The sequence below is a fragment of the Penicillium chrysogenum genome (genome assembly GCF_028827035.1).
Source record: "Penicillium chrysogenum strain IBT 35668 chromosome Unknown utg000002l_segment0_segment0, whole genome shotgun sequence".
Taxonomy (NCBI): Eukaryota; Fungi; Ascomycota; class Eurotiomycetes; order Eurotiales; family Aspergillaceae; genus Penicillium; species Penicillium chrysogenum.
The window spans coordinates 3,661,780-3,675,809 of record NW_026622750.1 but is presented as its reverse complement, the minus strand read 5'-3'; the positions used below and the strand labels follow the sequence as shown (position 1 = coordinate 3,675,809).

Here is a 14,030-nt window from a genome sequence, read left to right as displayed (position 1 = left end):
GAGAACCGGGAGGAAAGGAGAGGGTGCCGTTTCACAAAATTATAAACCCATTTGTCGCCAACCGAAAGTACCGGGGTGGTTCCGCGCTTTTCAAGGAGAAGATTCGCCATTTCTCGTACAGTAGAGGGCCGGGGAGCTGATCCGCGAGCATCCATAAAGAGAATCCATTTTTGAAGAGATTCCTCCTCTATTTCTGATAGTTTCTGTGAATTGGCGCGAGAATTCGCGCGATCTTGTACACCACTTAGGCGGCGGCGAAGTGTCGAACGTGGCACTTTAAAAGTGCGGGCAGCGAGATGGATATTGGGGATCCTTTTATTTTGAAAAGCCGGTATAGCTGATAAGATCCTACCCTCTTGCTCTGTTGAATCTTTAAGGGATTGAGAGCGAATTGGTGGCATGGTGGGTGGTTGAATTTACTAAGTGCTAATTCATGGACGCGTTTTTGGAGGGGGTGGCCACTCGCTTACAGTGGCCACTCGCTAACCGAATACGTTAAGACTAGTTATGGAGCCTCAGGCCGGTCGGTCATATACATGCCTGTGCAATGGCTTTTTTCCCACTTTAGCTCTATCCTATAAAAATAAGGATGCTCATAACCCCCCGCCCCCAACAATCATGTCAAACCTGGAACCATCAAATATTTGTTTAATTTGCGGTCAAGTATCATCTGGGCTCGCTTTCTGCTCCAAAAAATGCCGATTATCAGCAATCAGCAGGACGCAAACTGCTTCGGAGCCTAGTTCCCTAGCATTTCACAACTTTTACCACTTGCTTTCTTAACCAGAAGCAATCGATTAGACTCCTTGAGATCAAAAACTAAGTATTAACCCCCGAGCCAAACAATCCGCTTCGAATGTGTTTTGGTAGTCCAGACCAGGTGTTGGATATTTTCAGAGCAAGCATACCAGGAACTCAAGGAGTACGAACGTTTTTTTGATCAGATACGTCGGCAAAAGACGCAAGTCAGTGCGTTATCCGATTCAGAGCATGCATTTCCTAAGTGATGATCGCTGACCCTTGAATTGCGCAAGCCAGGTTTAACATCTCTCAGTGAGTGTACCCTTGAGTTTGGGACATCAATGAACTAGAACTGCAATGCGTTATGTCTGACCCGTATTGTCCACAGAAGACAACCGACCAAGGCCATTTTGTTGCTATTTTCCAGACGCGCAGCTAAGCGAGCCGCTTAGCCCAAACCCGCTGAGGTAGGTTTCTTTTATTATTAAGTTGCTTGGTAGGCAATTAGATGCAGAATCTAGATTAAAACTTCATCTATGGACTATCGGATGGTCGGGTTTGGTTCATGGCTGTCGTGCGCCCAGGGATTGGGTTTGTGACAAGCTCACATGACCATTCATTAGGCGCAGTTTGTTCGTATTCGGTGGTGCGTAGCGACTTCAAATCTCAGACCACCTAGCTCCGAGTTGCTCTAACAGCCAAAATATGCCTGTCCACAAACACAACCCTCCGCCAGAGGAAAGTCAGTTTCAAATGGTTTCCGACCGTTCATTATATGGTACGACAGCCAATAACCATGTAATTTCACCGCTCACATTTGATGCTGTGTTTAGGCTCAATATAGAAACAAAGCAGCTGCTCATGCAGGCAATATGGGCAGTTAGGGATGAGTCTGTCGCATTGTGTATTGCTCTCTCGGCAACACTTGCAAGATATAGTGCTCACACAGGGAGTGATGATATCAGGCCCGCCATCTGAAGGTCGAGAACTTGGCGGCGAGTTTGCGTTGATCGCTTGCCAAGGCTCATGGTCAGATTGAATGTGTCTTGCACTGCGAAACCATTTCTTGACGGAAACAAAGACGGTTGTTGACAGCCTGCATAGGATGATTAGCGCTGAAACCAGCTTTGTCTAGTAGGCTAGCCATGACGTGAACTTGCTCTTTTTTTCCCGAACCAAAGTGTAAGTGTGTGTATAGCACGAATAAGTGTGAGCCGTACACGAATCGGTCGATTAAACGTAGTCCCACATATATTGCAATACACGATTGAACTGCATCTCCAAATTGTCTTATGTGTATGCTTTTTAATTGGTTGGGGGAGGGGGGGTGAATTTGAGTATTTACTTCAGCGTAGCGTTGACAGATTTGTAGAGCATTAATTGCCGTAAGCTTAAACCTGCTTCGAGGCAACAAAATCCTGCATTACTTGACCGAAAGCGGCATCGTGGCGGTAACGACAGAGCTGTGCGGGGAAAAAGTTCCAATTGGTTGGAGAACCATGCCACCCACTCAAACAAGCTACGCGGATGAGTTATAAAATGGGGCGATGATGAATTGAGTTAAAAATCCACCAAGCTAGAGAAAATATTTGAAGATACAGCGATTGAGCTCTCTCGTTGGCGCTTTGCTCTATTGTGGGACATGGCTGACGTCAAGCTATACCGTCACCTCTACAGGGACACAGAAGATCACAAGGCCCTATATATAACAACATCATATACCCCACGCCTACCGTACTTTTGCGATATTTATTGTGTTTAAGTGATAAGATAACATCACTTTTGTTCTGTCAAGCCTGCCGTGGCCACTGTTAAGCCTGTTCCTACCCTAGCGGATATTGTGATTGGTTATGTTCAGTCCCACAGGCTTCTCGCCCACCCCAGGCGAGTCCCTGGCCCAGTTCACACGTAAGGACATCATGGGAGCGGCATTTGAAACCACTAAGAGGCAAGCCCTATACTTTGGCCAGTCAAGTATCTGCTAATTTGTAACTAGATACACCCAGTTGGAACTTGTTGGGATGGGCGTGTCTGGTCTCGTCTGGTATGATACACACAGGTCTACTCCGTGCCAAATTTCTGATGAGTCACTTCATTGTAGTTCTGGGAGAGATAGAATCGCGAACCAAACAGTTGCGATTAAGAAGCTGTGCGACCCATTCAAAACAGAAAACATTGCGAAGCATATATTCCGCGAGGTTAGGTTACTTAAACAGCTTAGACATGAGAATGTTTGTCTCTCATCCTGTTGTTTGAATTCATAACCTAATGACACGGCAGGTCATTTATTTGAACGACATCTTTATCTCACCTTCCGAAGACATGTACCATTTCTCTCCCCTCCATTTACACCAGGTATAATTAACCGATCAAAGCTATCTCGCGACGGATCTCATGGCGACGGACCTTCACGTTCTTTTGAAGGCGAAGAAGCTCGATGATCGATTCACTCAGTATTTCCTTTACCAGATAATGGTAAGAATCTCTATAGCATTATGCCGTGTTAAACGCTGAATACAGATTTAGCGGGGACTCAAATACATACATTCAGCGGGTGTCGTGCACCGCGACCTGAAACCGAGCAACATCCTGATAAATGAGAACTGCGACCTGAAAATTTGCGATTTCGGCTTGGCGCGTGTCAAAGAGGCCCATATGACCGGCTACGTATCAACCAGATACTACAGAGCTCCAGAGATTATGCTTACCTGGAAACGGTACAGCGAAAAGGTCGATATCTGGAGTGCGGGATGTATTTTCGCCGAGATGATCCTCGCTCGGCCTCTGTTCCAGGGAGAAGATCATATTGATCAGTTTTGTGTGATTACGCAACTTCTAGGAAGCCCGCCCGAAGAAATGGTTGCGAATGTGACAAACCAAAATGTGGGCGACCACGCTCCTTGAGATTGTTACATGCCCGACACTGATGTATCGTAGACATTGAGCTTTATTCGCTCCCTACCGAAGCAGACGCGGAAGCCGCTCACAAAGGTCATTCGCAGCGCCAATGGGAAGGGTACGCTGCTTTAATGCAGAACTATATACGGTCCGATACTGACGTGGACCAAGCTATTCCTTTACTAGAGAAAATGCTCCAGATCGACCCGGAGAAGCGCTGCTCTGCAGAGGAGGCTATCGAGGAGCGGTACCTTGCACCATACCATGACCCCTCCGATGAAACTGTAGCAAAAGAGAAATTCGACTGGGGTTTCTTCGACGCAGATCTCCCAGCTGACATGTGGAAGACGGTTTTGTACTCAGAGGTTCTGGGCTATCACGAGTCAAAAGGTCAACAGCGATGACGTCTTCACTTGATATAATAGACATAGGCTGCATCTGGCGTTCGTTTGTATCACAAGTTGCTGATTATTATTATACTTATTAGTCACCATGAATCCACAAGAGTGTTCGGAGATACTTGTCGCATGTTGCTTTGTTTGGCGTGTTTCTAAATTTATACGTATATTTATATGTTACGCCCCAAATGTCTCTGCAACTAGTGGAAAATATGACACGCTATTGACCTTCCCATGACAAATCGTAATAGACCTATGTCGGGAAACGGTAGCAGATGTCACTGAAATAGGCTAAATCCTTTTGTGTTGTTTCAATGCCACCACTGCAGATACGTCCTGTGGCCTCCCTGGACAAGGCGCCAGCAGATACTCTCCAAATCCGAATTTCGGATTTGTCTATAATTGGTGCTGGCGTCACAGAAGAGAGCGCCCATAGCAATGGTAAGGCTGTTTGAATGTCGTACAAAAATGACGATTTAGAACGCTCCCACTTTAGGCGCCAAACAATGATACTCGCTAACGGGTTATGCGCGCATCCATTCCGACGCTGAGAAGTTTACAATAGTGGGGAGGTAATATTCCCCAGTTTCAATGCCAAAGAATTTGCAATTTGTTTTAGGCGCCTCGGCTTCTCGATTAGTTACAACATATAAAAATATCAGGGATAAAAGACCGTAATCATGGGCTACCTAGTGGTCGACCGGTTTCGTATGCTTTAAACTTCCGTGGTATCATCGTGCTGTTGGGAAGTATCATTGGCACTATCCCATGGAACAATCCCGTCGGTATGCCGTAGTTCCCGGTCGAGGAGGTAGAGACCAAGGCCAGGCTGCTTGGAGACTCGGACTACCTGCTGTAGGAGGTCTGCAAGGTTTTTAATGTGCCTTGGCTCCTTGCGCATAAATTTGCTTTGAATGGCGTCCGTCAATGCAATGTCCCCTGATTTGTCTGCCAAGGAGCAAAGCCGTTCCAGATCTTCCAACAGACTCTTCTCCACGAAGAGTGCTTCCTTACAAGGACCGACTGGCTCGATCGGGTTATCGGGCCACTCAAATGTAGTAGCTTCAATTCCTGTGGGTTTCGAGCGTCCACCACGTGACACGAGATATTTCTCTAGCCACTTGAAATCAGCCAAGCACTCTGCCGCCGAGCGCTCCCAGAGTCTGTCTAGTGTTAGTATTGACTGTATTTAACGATTCCTCGAAAAATGATAGGAAGGTATGCTCACCGCGCGAACCCATGCAAGGAGATGTTGCTTCGGGAACAATCAGCAGCCAGTTTACGGAAGAACAGCCAACTAGTCAGCTCCTGGTGAATATGACCACGGATGGACTGGGAAAATCAGATGAGGATTTTCACAATTATTGCACATGAATTCTAAAGGCGGTGCGGAATACTCATACCTCTTCAATCTCCGACGTGAAGGAAGCCGCGCGCACCCATTGATCAAGGTCATGATTGGAAACCTCTGCGATGATCTTCTTTGCTCCTTCTGCGGTCGTCATATTAGGAGAGTTCGTTATTTTCGGGTGAAAGTTTGACTAAAGCTTGTAAGGAAAAAGTGCGAGAAGATGTCAACTGCCAGCTATATATGTTGCCGTCCCGAAGATTTTGCCACCGGCTTCAACACGTATATCTGACGTGGTTGAAGGCGGTTGGGAAACTAGCGAATTCATAACATTAGTGAGAGTTCAAATGTCAGTATAACACTGCCGGTGCGGGGTTGAATCTAGTCGCGCCTATTCAGTGACGCATCACTGATGAAATGAGTGACAGCATTTACAGTCAAAGTCGCTTCCACTAAACCAAAACCGTGTATATCTCCACTCCACCTCCGTCGATGTAACTGTTTGCCAGGAACCGCGGACTCGGCAAGCTTTCACATCTAAATGCGTTGATTGGGCTTTGAGCTGGAACACATCGTCAGCTTTATCTTCTTCTTCAAGCTCTGTGATGGTTCGTCCCGGAAAATCCCCAATCTTTTTCCACGCGCTGATTGACAAATTCAGACTTGAGACCAGCCAGCTCTTTCGAGAAGGAAGTTTCGGTGGATAACATCGCCTTTGTTTAGTCGCAACCGCCGAGTTGTGAGCCAAGAACATTTGAACACCTTTCTTAGATACATGCTTCGATCGAAATTGACCCTTGTCAGATGCGAAACAGCAAGCTAGTGAAGTGCGAAGCTCTTTTACTTATGGACTATAAATTCTTCAATTGTGAGTGCCACTACTTTCACCCACGTCTGAATCAGTGCTCACGGCCCCTATGCGCGGCGAACAAGGTCTCGCACAGCAACATCTCTATTGGGTAAGCCGTGTCGAATATTTGTGCGCTTGTTCCTAATGCGTAACTTCGTGCTTACGACTACGAAAACACAATACCCATGAAGCACCGCGGCCTGCCGTGGCCTAATCGTCTTTGTCCGCGTGCTTTACCGAAAAATACAGAGGTTATCTTGAAAGTCTTCATATTTTTTAAGGTCCTAACTAGGGCCTCCAGATCTATAACCAGCTGTGGCCCTGCGTAACTACGTCGGCAAATATGCCCGGTTGCTAGGGAGACTACCATGTAGCCTTCTGGTGTTGGTGGATAGCAAGCGGTCCCATTCTTAGATGACCACCTTCGGTAGATGACAATCCTTGTTCTCCCTGAGCGAAGATGTAGCCCCGAATAAGGTCCTCTTCATATACACACTATATATCTATTTGGTTTGTTCCTCTGCCATTGAGCCAGTGTTCCTTCATACTATTACTTTGCTCACTCCGGTATTTTCTGGCACAAGCTCGACATACAGCCGCAGCTGAATGAGATAATGATTGTGTATTCGGGGGCAAGTGCTCAAAAAAGGATAGTCGTTCTTGGGCTGGATACTTGGCCAACAAGGGTGCTGGGCAATGAGTGCACCAAACAAAACAAGTGGCTACAATCCATATCCAAGTGTGCCTTTCGGAAGATTAGCGTGGTCCAAAACGATCATTCCCAAAATAACATGAGCATACTTCATTGTGAACGGGATTTGTCCTCATGGATATTACGTCTTCGTGAGTGGTTCTGGCTGTTGAGGTAGACTATGATGTATCAATACCAAATCCATTTCATGCACCATCTTCCATTTGAGTGGTTAAGTAATCTTCCGACTTATGTTGTTCGATACACGCGAATGACTCTGCAGGCACAGATAATCCAACAGGCTCAAATAATTCAATGGGCTCAGAATCGGGCTCGGGTTACGGAATGGGAGGTTCCGCTTTTCGGGACTGCCGGCAATCTGGGAAAATGATTTTATTCGATTTCATAATCGGAGCATTCGGCGGCGCAGCCTACATACAGTATACATTATATTCTAGAGTCGATGAAGTTTCATCTAACAAGCTATCATACCTCATTCATGTCTCAATCCTCAGACTAAAGCCGGCCGAAAAGCCCACGTGCGTTAAGCATCTGACAGCTGGAACGCATCCGAATCGCAGGGTATTCCCAATTATGGCACATGAGTTTCATTTTGAAGTTATCTCGAAATCGAAAACCGAACCTAAAACCACGTTTGGTAAGGTCTAATTGGCCCTTAATGGCTCTGTCTTTGGCTGAATATCCTCTAGGGGAGGTGTCACATAAAAGACCAAATGTGAACTAACTAAATTAACCTTTTTTTTGCGTCAAGATAATGTAAGGGAGTGAAAAATTAACCCAAAAACTTTGGTTCTATAATCGACAACCAAAAGGGAACAACTGCTCTAAATCCTTTGGTTCAATATCTATGATTTAACTACCCGACCACTTGCATGTATGGCTCCAAGGAAAACGAAATTGCGACCTCGCTGCACTGCATTCTCAAGTACTGAATTCTTCCGCCAGAGCTGTTTGCAGATCGGGGAGCACGAAGACTCCCCGGAATTAACAAACAATGCGGGATGGGGCATGAGGAATCCGCAAGGCTGGAAATTATGGGCATCCTAGGCGTCGTTTCAACCAATGGAGCGAATCTTTGCACAGAGATGCACCTTGCAAGGCAGTTCAAGTCTCGAGTGGCAATAGCAATGCCACAGAAGGAGGAGCGTCACGACAGCGATACGGTCCATCTCGGCCGAGGCAAACGGTGCACCGCTATTTCCCGGTTCGAGTTGGCAATAGATGTTAAGCTTTGCCGAATATCAGGCGAGCTGGTTCAGATTCCGGCAATTTTGAAGTCTATGGAATTTCTGTATAATGGTACATCCAGCATGTCCTGCACAGACATGGAAGGATCTCTCATCCATTCCATTCGTTCTTCCATAGGGTAAATCTCCGTGTATGCCTGTTAACCCATGTGAACCGAATGTTTGTGAAATAACAATGGCTCGGGCTAGATTCGAGGTCAAGTCTGTCGAGGCTACTACAGTACACGAACTTGTCACGATGTAGCATACGTCCCAACATCATGAGTATTCTTTCCTCACAAACCTTATATTTTATCTTTTTACCTTTCGAAATGTTATGCGCAAATACTATCCATGTCATGGCAGACTAGATTTGGATATTCATAATCATTCAAAGTTTCCAACCCCATTTTCAGGGCTCGGAGTTTACGGTCCTAGATTAATATACAGCGCCCATCTCTAGAAAAGATAGAATAGCCTTCCATACAATGGAAGATTAGATGTCAGGTGAACCCATTTTCCGCATCAACAAAGCTTTCAAAAATCGAATCAGTCAAAAACCCATTCGGTTCATAACCATTCGGTTCATGAGCTGTTAACTCGATTGCTATATCAGGCAACACCGTCCAGTCGTTATCGTTATTATATGCGACCGTTTCGACGGGGGGTAGCGGATACCAGCTCGCGTGTGCGTTATTCAACACAAGCTGAACATTAGTCCATGGGAGCTAATCTTGGAGGGCAGAATCGCGGACTTCAGCAGCAGCAGCAGCAAATTGGAGTTATTTTGAGTGGCCTCTGAATATCGACTAATGCTGTAATTCTTGCCGTAACAACCAATGCGCTTTCTCGGCCTTGAGCGGTTCCAACAACAGAGAAGCATAGTTGTTATCCCCATCTCTGCCTCAATAATCCTCATTACCTGGAGACACTTCCTATGCGTCGCTATGCGTTGCTTATAACTTTCCGCCTTAGTCCGTCTTGTAAGGGAGGATGTCTAGCAAGATCGGTAAAAAGTGCATTAAAAGAATGTGCCGTAAGGAAAATGTAGGTCATAGTGACGTACGTGCAAAGGGGTGGGGGTTGGCGTTGTTCTGTTCGTTCTTTCACCGGTTTCGGGGCATCTCGACCATCCTTGAATTTAGTGACAGCGAATGCAATTGAACACGCTGTGCCCATGCGAAGGGAGAACCCCGTGATCGTGCGAAGCACATAAGCTTGAGCTGCCATAGGTGGGCCATTACTTACACATAGGTAGATAGCGCACGAATTGCAATCTTCCCTTAGTCATTGGAATACCTTGCCGGTACAATGCGGCAAACTATATTTCTCGTTTGCTTAGAACTATAATACATCTTCCGGCCTGAGTGGTAGTACATAACCACCATTTCGGTCAACAAGACCGAGATAACAGTCTTTGACATATTCTTCGCGTGGTATAACTTCCCAAGCCAGCTGTTTAAGTAGTTCCAGTTCCAAGATGGTCAACTCGTCGGGGCGGACACCGCCAGCTCGTGCATACAATTTTTTGGAGCACAGGGAATCATTGTGTACTTTCACGCTCACAGCCACGCAACTCAACAGTAGTCTATGAACAGTTAGGCTCGAAAGCTGAAATGCCGGTTGGAGGCTGAGTATCTTCCGAACGTAGATTAAAACAGTCAATAGAGTCAGCGATGAGACTTCGGCAAGTTGCGAAAGTCGCTCGATATATTCATAAACACTGATATGCGGGACTAGCTTTGAATGAAACCTTGTAGGCTTGCATTTGTCAGGAGCTGTAACGGCATTTTCGTTCATGAGCTCAATCACCGCATCAGAAACCAATCCGATAAGTTCAGATGGATTTGCGAGGGAATAACAATTCGGTAACCGTTTAGAAGATGTCGAAGTAGGGAAACTTTGTAGACCCTGACAATCACCAAAAAATACACTCATGGTTTCATGCATACTGAAAATGGCTAGGCGCTTTTTCAACATATCGCTTATTGCAGCACGACAGGCGTGGAAAGACATCCGGCGACGTAAGTGAGTGGGCTTGGTGCACGTCTCCGGACTTGGTGCTACAAACGGATCAAAGACAGCCAAAGAAAAAGAGTCAGGACGATGACAATCATAGCTGTTCCAAGGCTGGTGGTACGTCTTGTCACTTTTGACGAGGTCATCAATCTCCATTGAACTATTCTGCAAAGCTTTCCACGTCTTCGGCTCGTCGTCTGCTAAACCAAAAGCATCCTTTTTGCAACTTCCGTGGGCAGCTCCGAAGGCAGGTCTCCAGTACAGACGGGCAAGGAGCGGTAACTTCGTTGAGCACTTTTCTGAATATTCGCTGTCGCTATTTTTCGTTGGTCTTCGAGGATTTCTTGTAATACTAGGCATCATGCAATCTCTCGCTTCGTTGGCATCGCTGAGCTGGGCTCGCATGTGTTGCTGTAGTTCCTTTGCCTGTGACTGGGGAGTGCACCGGACGCTTGATTGTCCGGGTTGCGATGGCTTCTGCGGACAGGAGACAGAGATACTGCTATGATCATAGCCGTATCACATACATGTAGTCTGAAATAGTCTTCCAACACTCGCCGTGGGCCTACTTATTCCGGTCGGGTTTGATTAAAAGCACGTTATTTTCCATTACGAGGTGACACCTTTTAGTATACGTTAAGACGTCATTAAGGGAAGTGTGACATAGTCCATCGAGCGGGTACCCGGATGGCAGTTGATTCGTTGAAGTTACAATTAGCAGTGGCACTCATTCTTTCGACCGACCAAGCTGATCTGGATGATGACGTAAGTATCGAGGAAGCATCAACCTTGCTCCAGATTATTGAATTCATTACTGTTCTATTACTGCTAATTGTAGAGAAGAACGAATAATACAAACAGTCAAAACTACCCGAAAACTACCCGTGCGCCCCACCCCTTCTTCTATCAACGACGGTGAAAGATCCCCGACTCTCCCCGAATATGGCTGGAATTATCAGCTGCCATATAACGCCGAATGTGCTGCGATCTTGACCCAAACAAGTCATGTGTTCACTGTGGATGTGGACAGGTCTGGTATGTATGTTGAATCCTACCGCCCGTCCAATGCTATGTACTTCCTTTACTATAGCTGCCAGGCCGTCCATGGCGCTTTGTTCTAGTCGTTTGCCATTTCCCGCAAAGATCGGTTAACGCAAGCTCCTTACCACAAGTACTAGGAGTATGAAATACCCCAGGAGATATACTTTCAATATATCGCACGCTCGTCTTGACCGAAGACCATGATATATATTTCATTCTTCCAAGTCGTAGTCGAAGAACGATTGCCGCGTCTATTAGGAAAGCGCATGAGGCTTTGACAGGTTCATTCTATACCCACAAACAGGAATACGCAGGGCAGCAAACCGATTTAGTCTTATGTAACCGTTCAGCCCTATTTTCAAGACTCTCGGATAAAGTCCGATCAGGGAAGTAGTCCCATTCCCACAGAGTAGTGACTATAAGAAGCAAGCCAGCTGTTCAAGGAACAAAAAGTATCAGTGCTGAAGGGGGAGGCCAGTGGTATGGTGGTAACCATGACGAGAAAAAGACCTAGGTTATATGGGTGATTATCTTCGATTCTCTGTTAAAAGTGCCTTGTCAGGATCTGGCAGCTCGACAGTGCTAGGTTCCGGCTTAACACACATCCATATTACACCGGTAAAGCGTGATGGGCCGTGGTATCATGTGAGGGTGGGGAAGCTGTTGGTGTCTAGGAATTTTGCCACCGTTTTGGGTGCGCGGAAGGAAATACGATTTGTGGTAGAACCGAGATATTTCGCTTTTCTTCTCGCTGCAACCCGAACTAGTGGGGCGAAGTTGGGAATACGCCCAATCGCGTCGCACATTCGCAAGTCTGTACAGCTGATGTCAGTTGTGATGTATCGACCGGTTTCTGGACCCGTTGCGAAGTGCACGAGGCTTTTTGCTCGCCAAACCGATCCAGCTGACGCAATACAATTAATATGACAGTGTTATGATGACACTTGAGTAAACCGTTTCCTAATCATCCCAGCAAGAGACTGACATTCGGTCTAAACCTTAAAACTTACAGCGCGCAACGTCATGTACCATCATGCCATAGCGGCCATTAATGCAGATACGAAAATCCTCCAATGTCGTCCTCGGCTGAATGATTCGGATTCGCAACCCGGGCAAACTGAGCTCAGGTCACACCACAATATTCGTAATGCATGTGACGATATTCCGACGTCAGAGTAAGATATCTCGCTATATATCAGTCGCCTGTCATTTATTCCCAGTATGAAAAATCTGTGGATAACAATCATACCAGATTTTGATTATCGATCCTCAAGCGTCCTTATTATTCATAATGCCCCGCTATATGAACGGTCAGGCGGTCCAGTACAAGCCTGTTGGCGGTATGCCAAGAAATTATAAACTTCAGAGCCAAAGCAACGCAGAAAGTGATGGCTAACAGGCTACTCAATCCCAGGCCCCGAGTCTCGCACATCAGTTAGCACCGGCACCATCAGATCTGTCCTTACTGAGCCGGGTCAGCAGGCTGACCGGTATGTTGATGCCAGCGAGGAAAATCCCAGATACGAGGTATTTATCAATTGCCCGCATATACTCCAACATTGAGGCTGAAATTTCCTCCCTAGATTGAGAACTCAAATACTGGCAAGTTGACTACTGTTTATGAGGCAAACATTTTTGGAGAAGAGTAGGGGACTATACACCTATTTGGGAAATTTTGCCTTGGACTATCGAAAAAGAAAAAGTAAATAGGATTAACGTCATGCTTGATATACAAGAGCAAATCGTCCGTCCTACCTACTCTTTAAGCTACTCTTCGGTCTTTTTGAGGTCTTTGAGAATAATGTACGTGCTTTGCGCGTAGATAACCAGAGCTGGAGGACCTACTGGGGGTTATCGTAACAGCCCACTTACTGTAAGCGGGGCGGAATATCGATATTATTGTACGTATGAATTCACGTATTACCGTTTTATAAACAAGCATCATTCCTTGGAATTACGACAATAGCGAGGGAGTACCAAGGTTATAGTATGACAAAAGTTAGTTTCCCGGAGATCGTGGAACATGGCCGGGAGCGTCGATCAATCGCTGAACCCCGAAAAGTAAGGTCCAATAAGCCATGAAAACGCTCGCTCGGTGAGAGAATGCGGCTGTCACGGATGATCCTCGTGGAAAGCTTATCTACAAGTTTCTGCCACTTGCTTTCTAGGTTGCTCGTAATTAAGCCTTGCAGCCCAAAAGAGAAGAGAACCGGAAGAGAATTATCCAATCCTCGGTATGCCCATATATAGGATATTGGGAAAGGGCAATATTTTAATAGAAGATACTCTACATCCAGCGTCATTCTCGAGATGGGCAGGATGCTTGGAATACAGTTTAGGTGCCGCAGGTGGGCCGGCCCACAGCATCGACTCATACCCGGGAGCCAATCGGTTTCTGGGGTTTAGTGCAAAAACCGGAGATATTCACGTAAGCTCATGTGATCCACTGGCATTATTTCACAAGCTATCTGCTAGATTACCAGACTGGCGATAGAATGATAGTCGAGCATTTCCCATGAACCATCCAATCCAGCGCTGGTGATGAGCTTGTTCATATTCAGTCCTGATTTCTGATAGGTGGAGACATAGCAATGTAGCGCTCCAGCCGATGACATGCTGCTTGTGTGGACGTTCTGTTCGCTGGTATCTCAATTTCCTGGCGGCACAGACACGATGTACATAGTCCCACATCCAGGCTGACGATCGTGTACTTTTAGGCGGGTACGGAAGCGGTTCTGGCGTCACGAGGCCTGTGGCAAAATGTCAGCCTCTAGTATAGGAAGAATACTGGTATTTC

General features: G+C 46.3%; 3 protein-coding genes across 3 annotated transcripts; 2 read left to right on the top strand and 1 right to left on the bottom strand.

Moving 5' to 3' along the window:
• Positions 1 to 2,591: 2,591 nt before the first annotated feature.
• Positions 2,592 to 4,043, top strand: N7489_004793 (uncharacterized protein; the record flags this gene model as incomplete). Its single annotated transcript, XM_056710545.1, has 8 exons — positions 2,592 to 2,689; positions 2,738 to 2,785; positions 2,843 to 2,972; positions 3,022 to 3,065; positions 3,117 to 3,216; positions 3,268 to 3,624; positions 3,679 to 3,757; positions 3,811 to 4,043. 8 exons carry the CDS (start codon positions 2,592 to 2,594, stop codon positions 4,041 to 4,043), a joined length of 1,089 nt encoding a protein of 362 aa, XP_056568966.1.
• A 709-nt stretch (positions 4,044 to 4,752) lies between these two features.
• N7489_004792 (uncharacterized protein) lies at positions 4,753 to 5,542 on the bottom strand (the record flags this gene model as incomplete). The annotated part of the gene is made up of 3 exons (XM_056710544.1): positions 4,753 to 5,200; positions 5,266 to 5,369; positions 5,441 to 5,542. The coding sequence occupies 3 exons, from the start codon at positions 5,540 to 5,542 to the stop codon at positions 4,753 to 4,755; spliced, it is 654 nt and encodes a 217-aa protein (XP_056568965.1).
• A 6,982-nt stretch (positions 5,543 to 12,524) lies between these two features.
• On the top strand, positions 12,525 to 12,882 carry N7489_004791 (hypervirulence associated TUDOR domain-containing protein; the record flags this gene model as incomplete). The annotated part of the gene is made up of 3 exons (XM_056710543.1): positions 12,525 to 12,573; positions 12,648 to 12,760; positions 12,817 to 12,882. 3 exons carry the CDS (start codon positions 12,525 to 12,527, stop codon positions 12,880 to 12,882), a joined length of 228 nt encoding a protein of 75 aa, XP_056568964.1.
• Between the last annotated feature and the right edge of the window lie 1,148 nt (positions 12,883 to 14,030).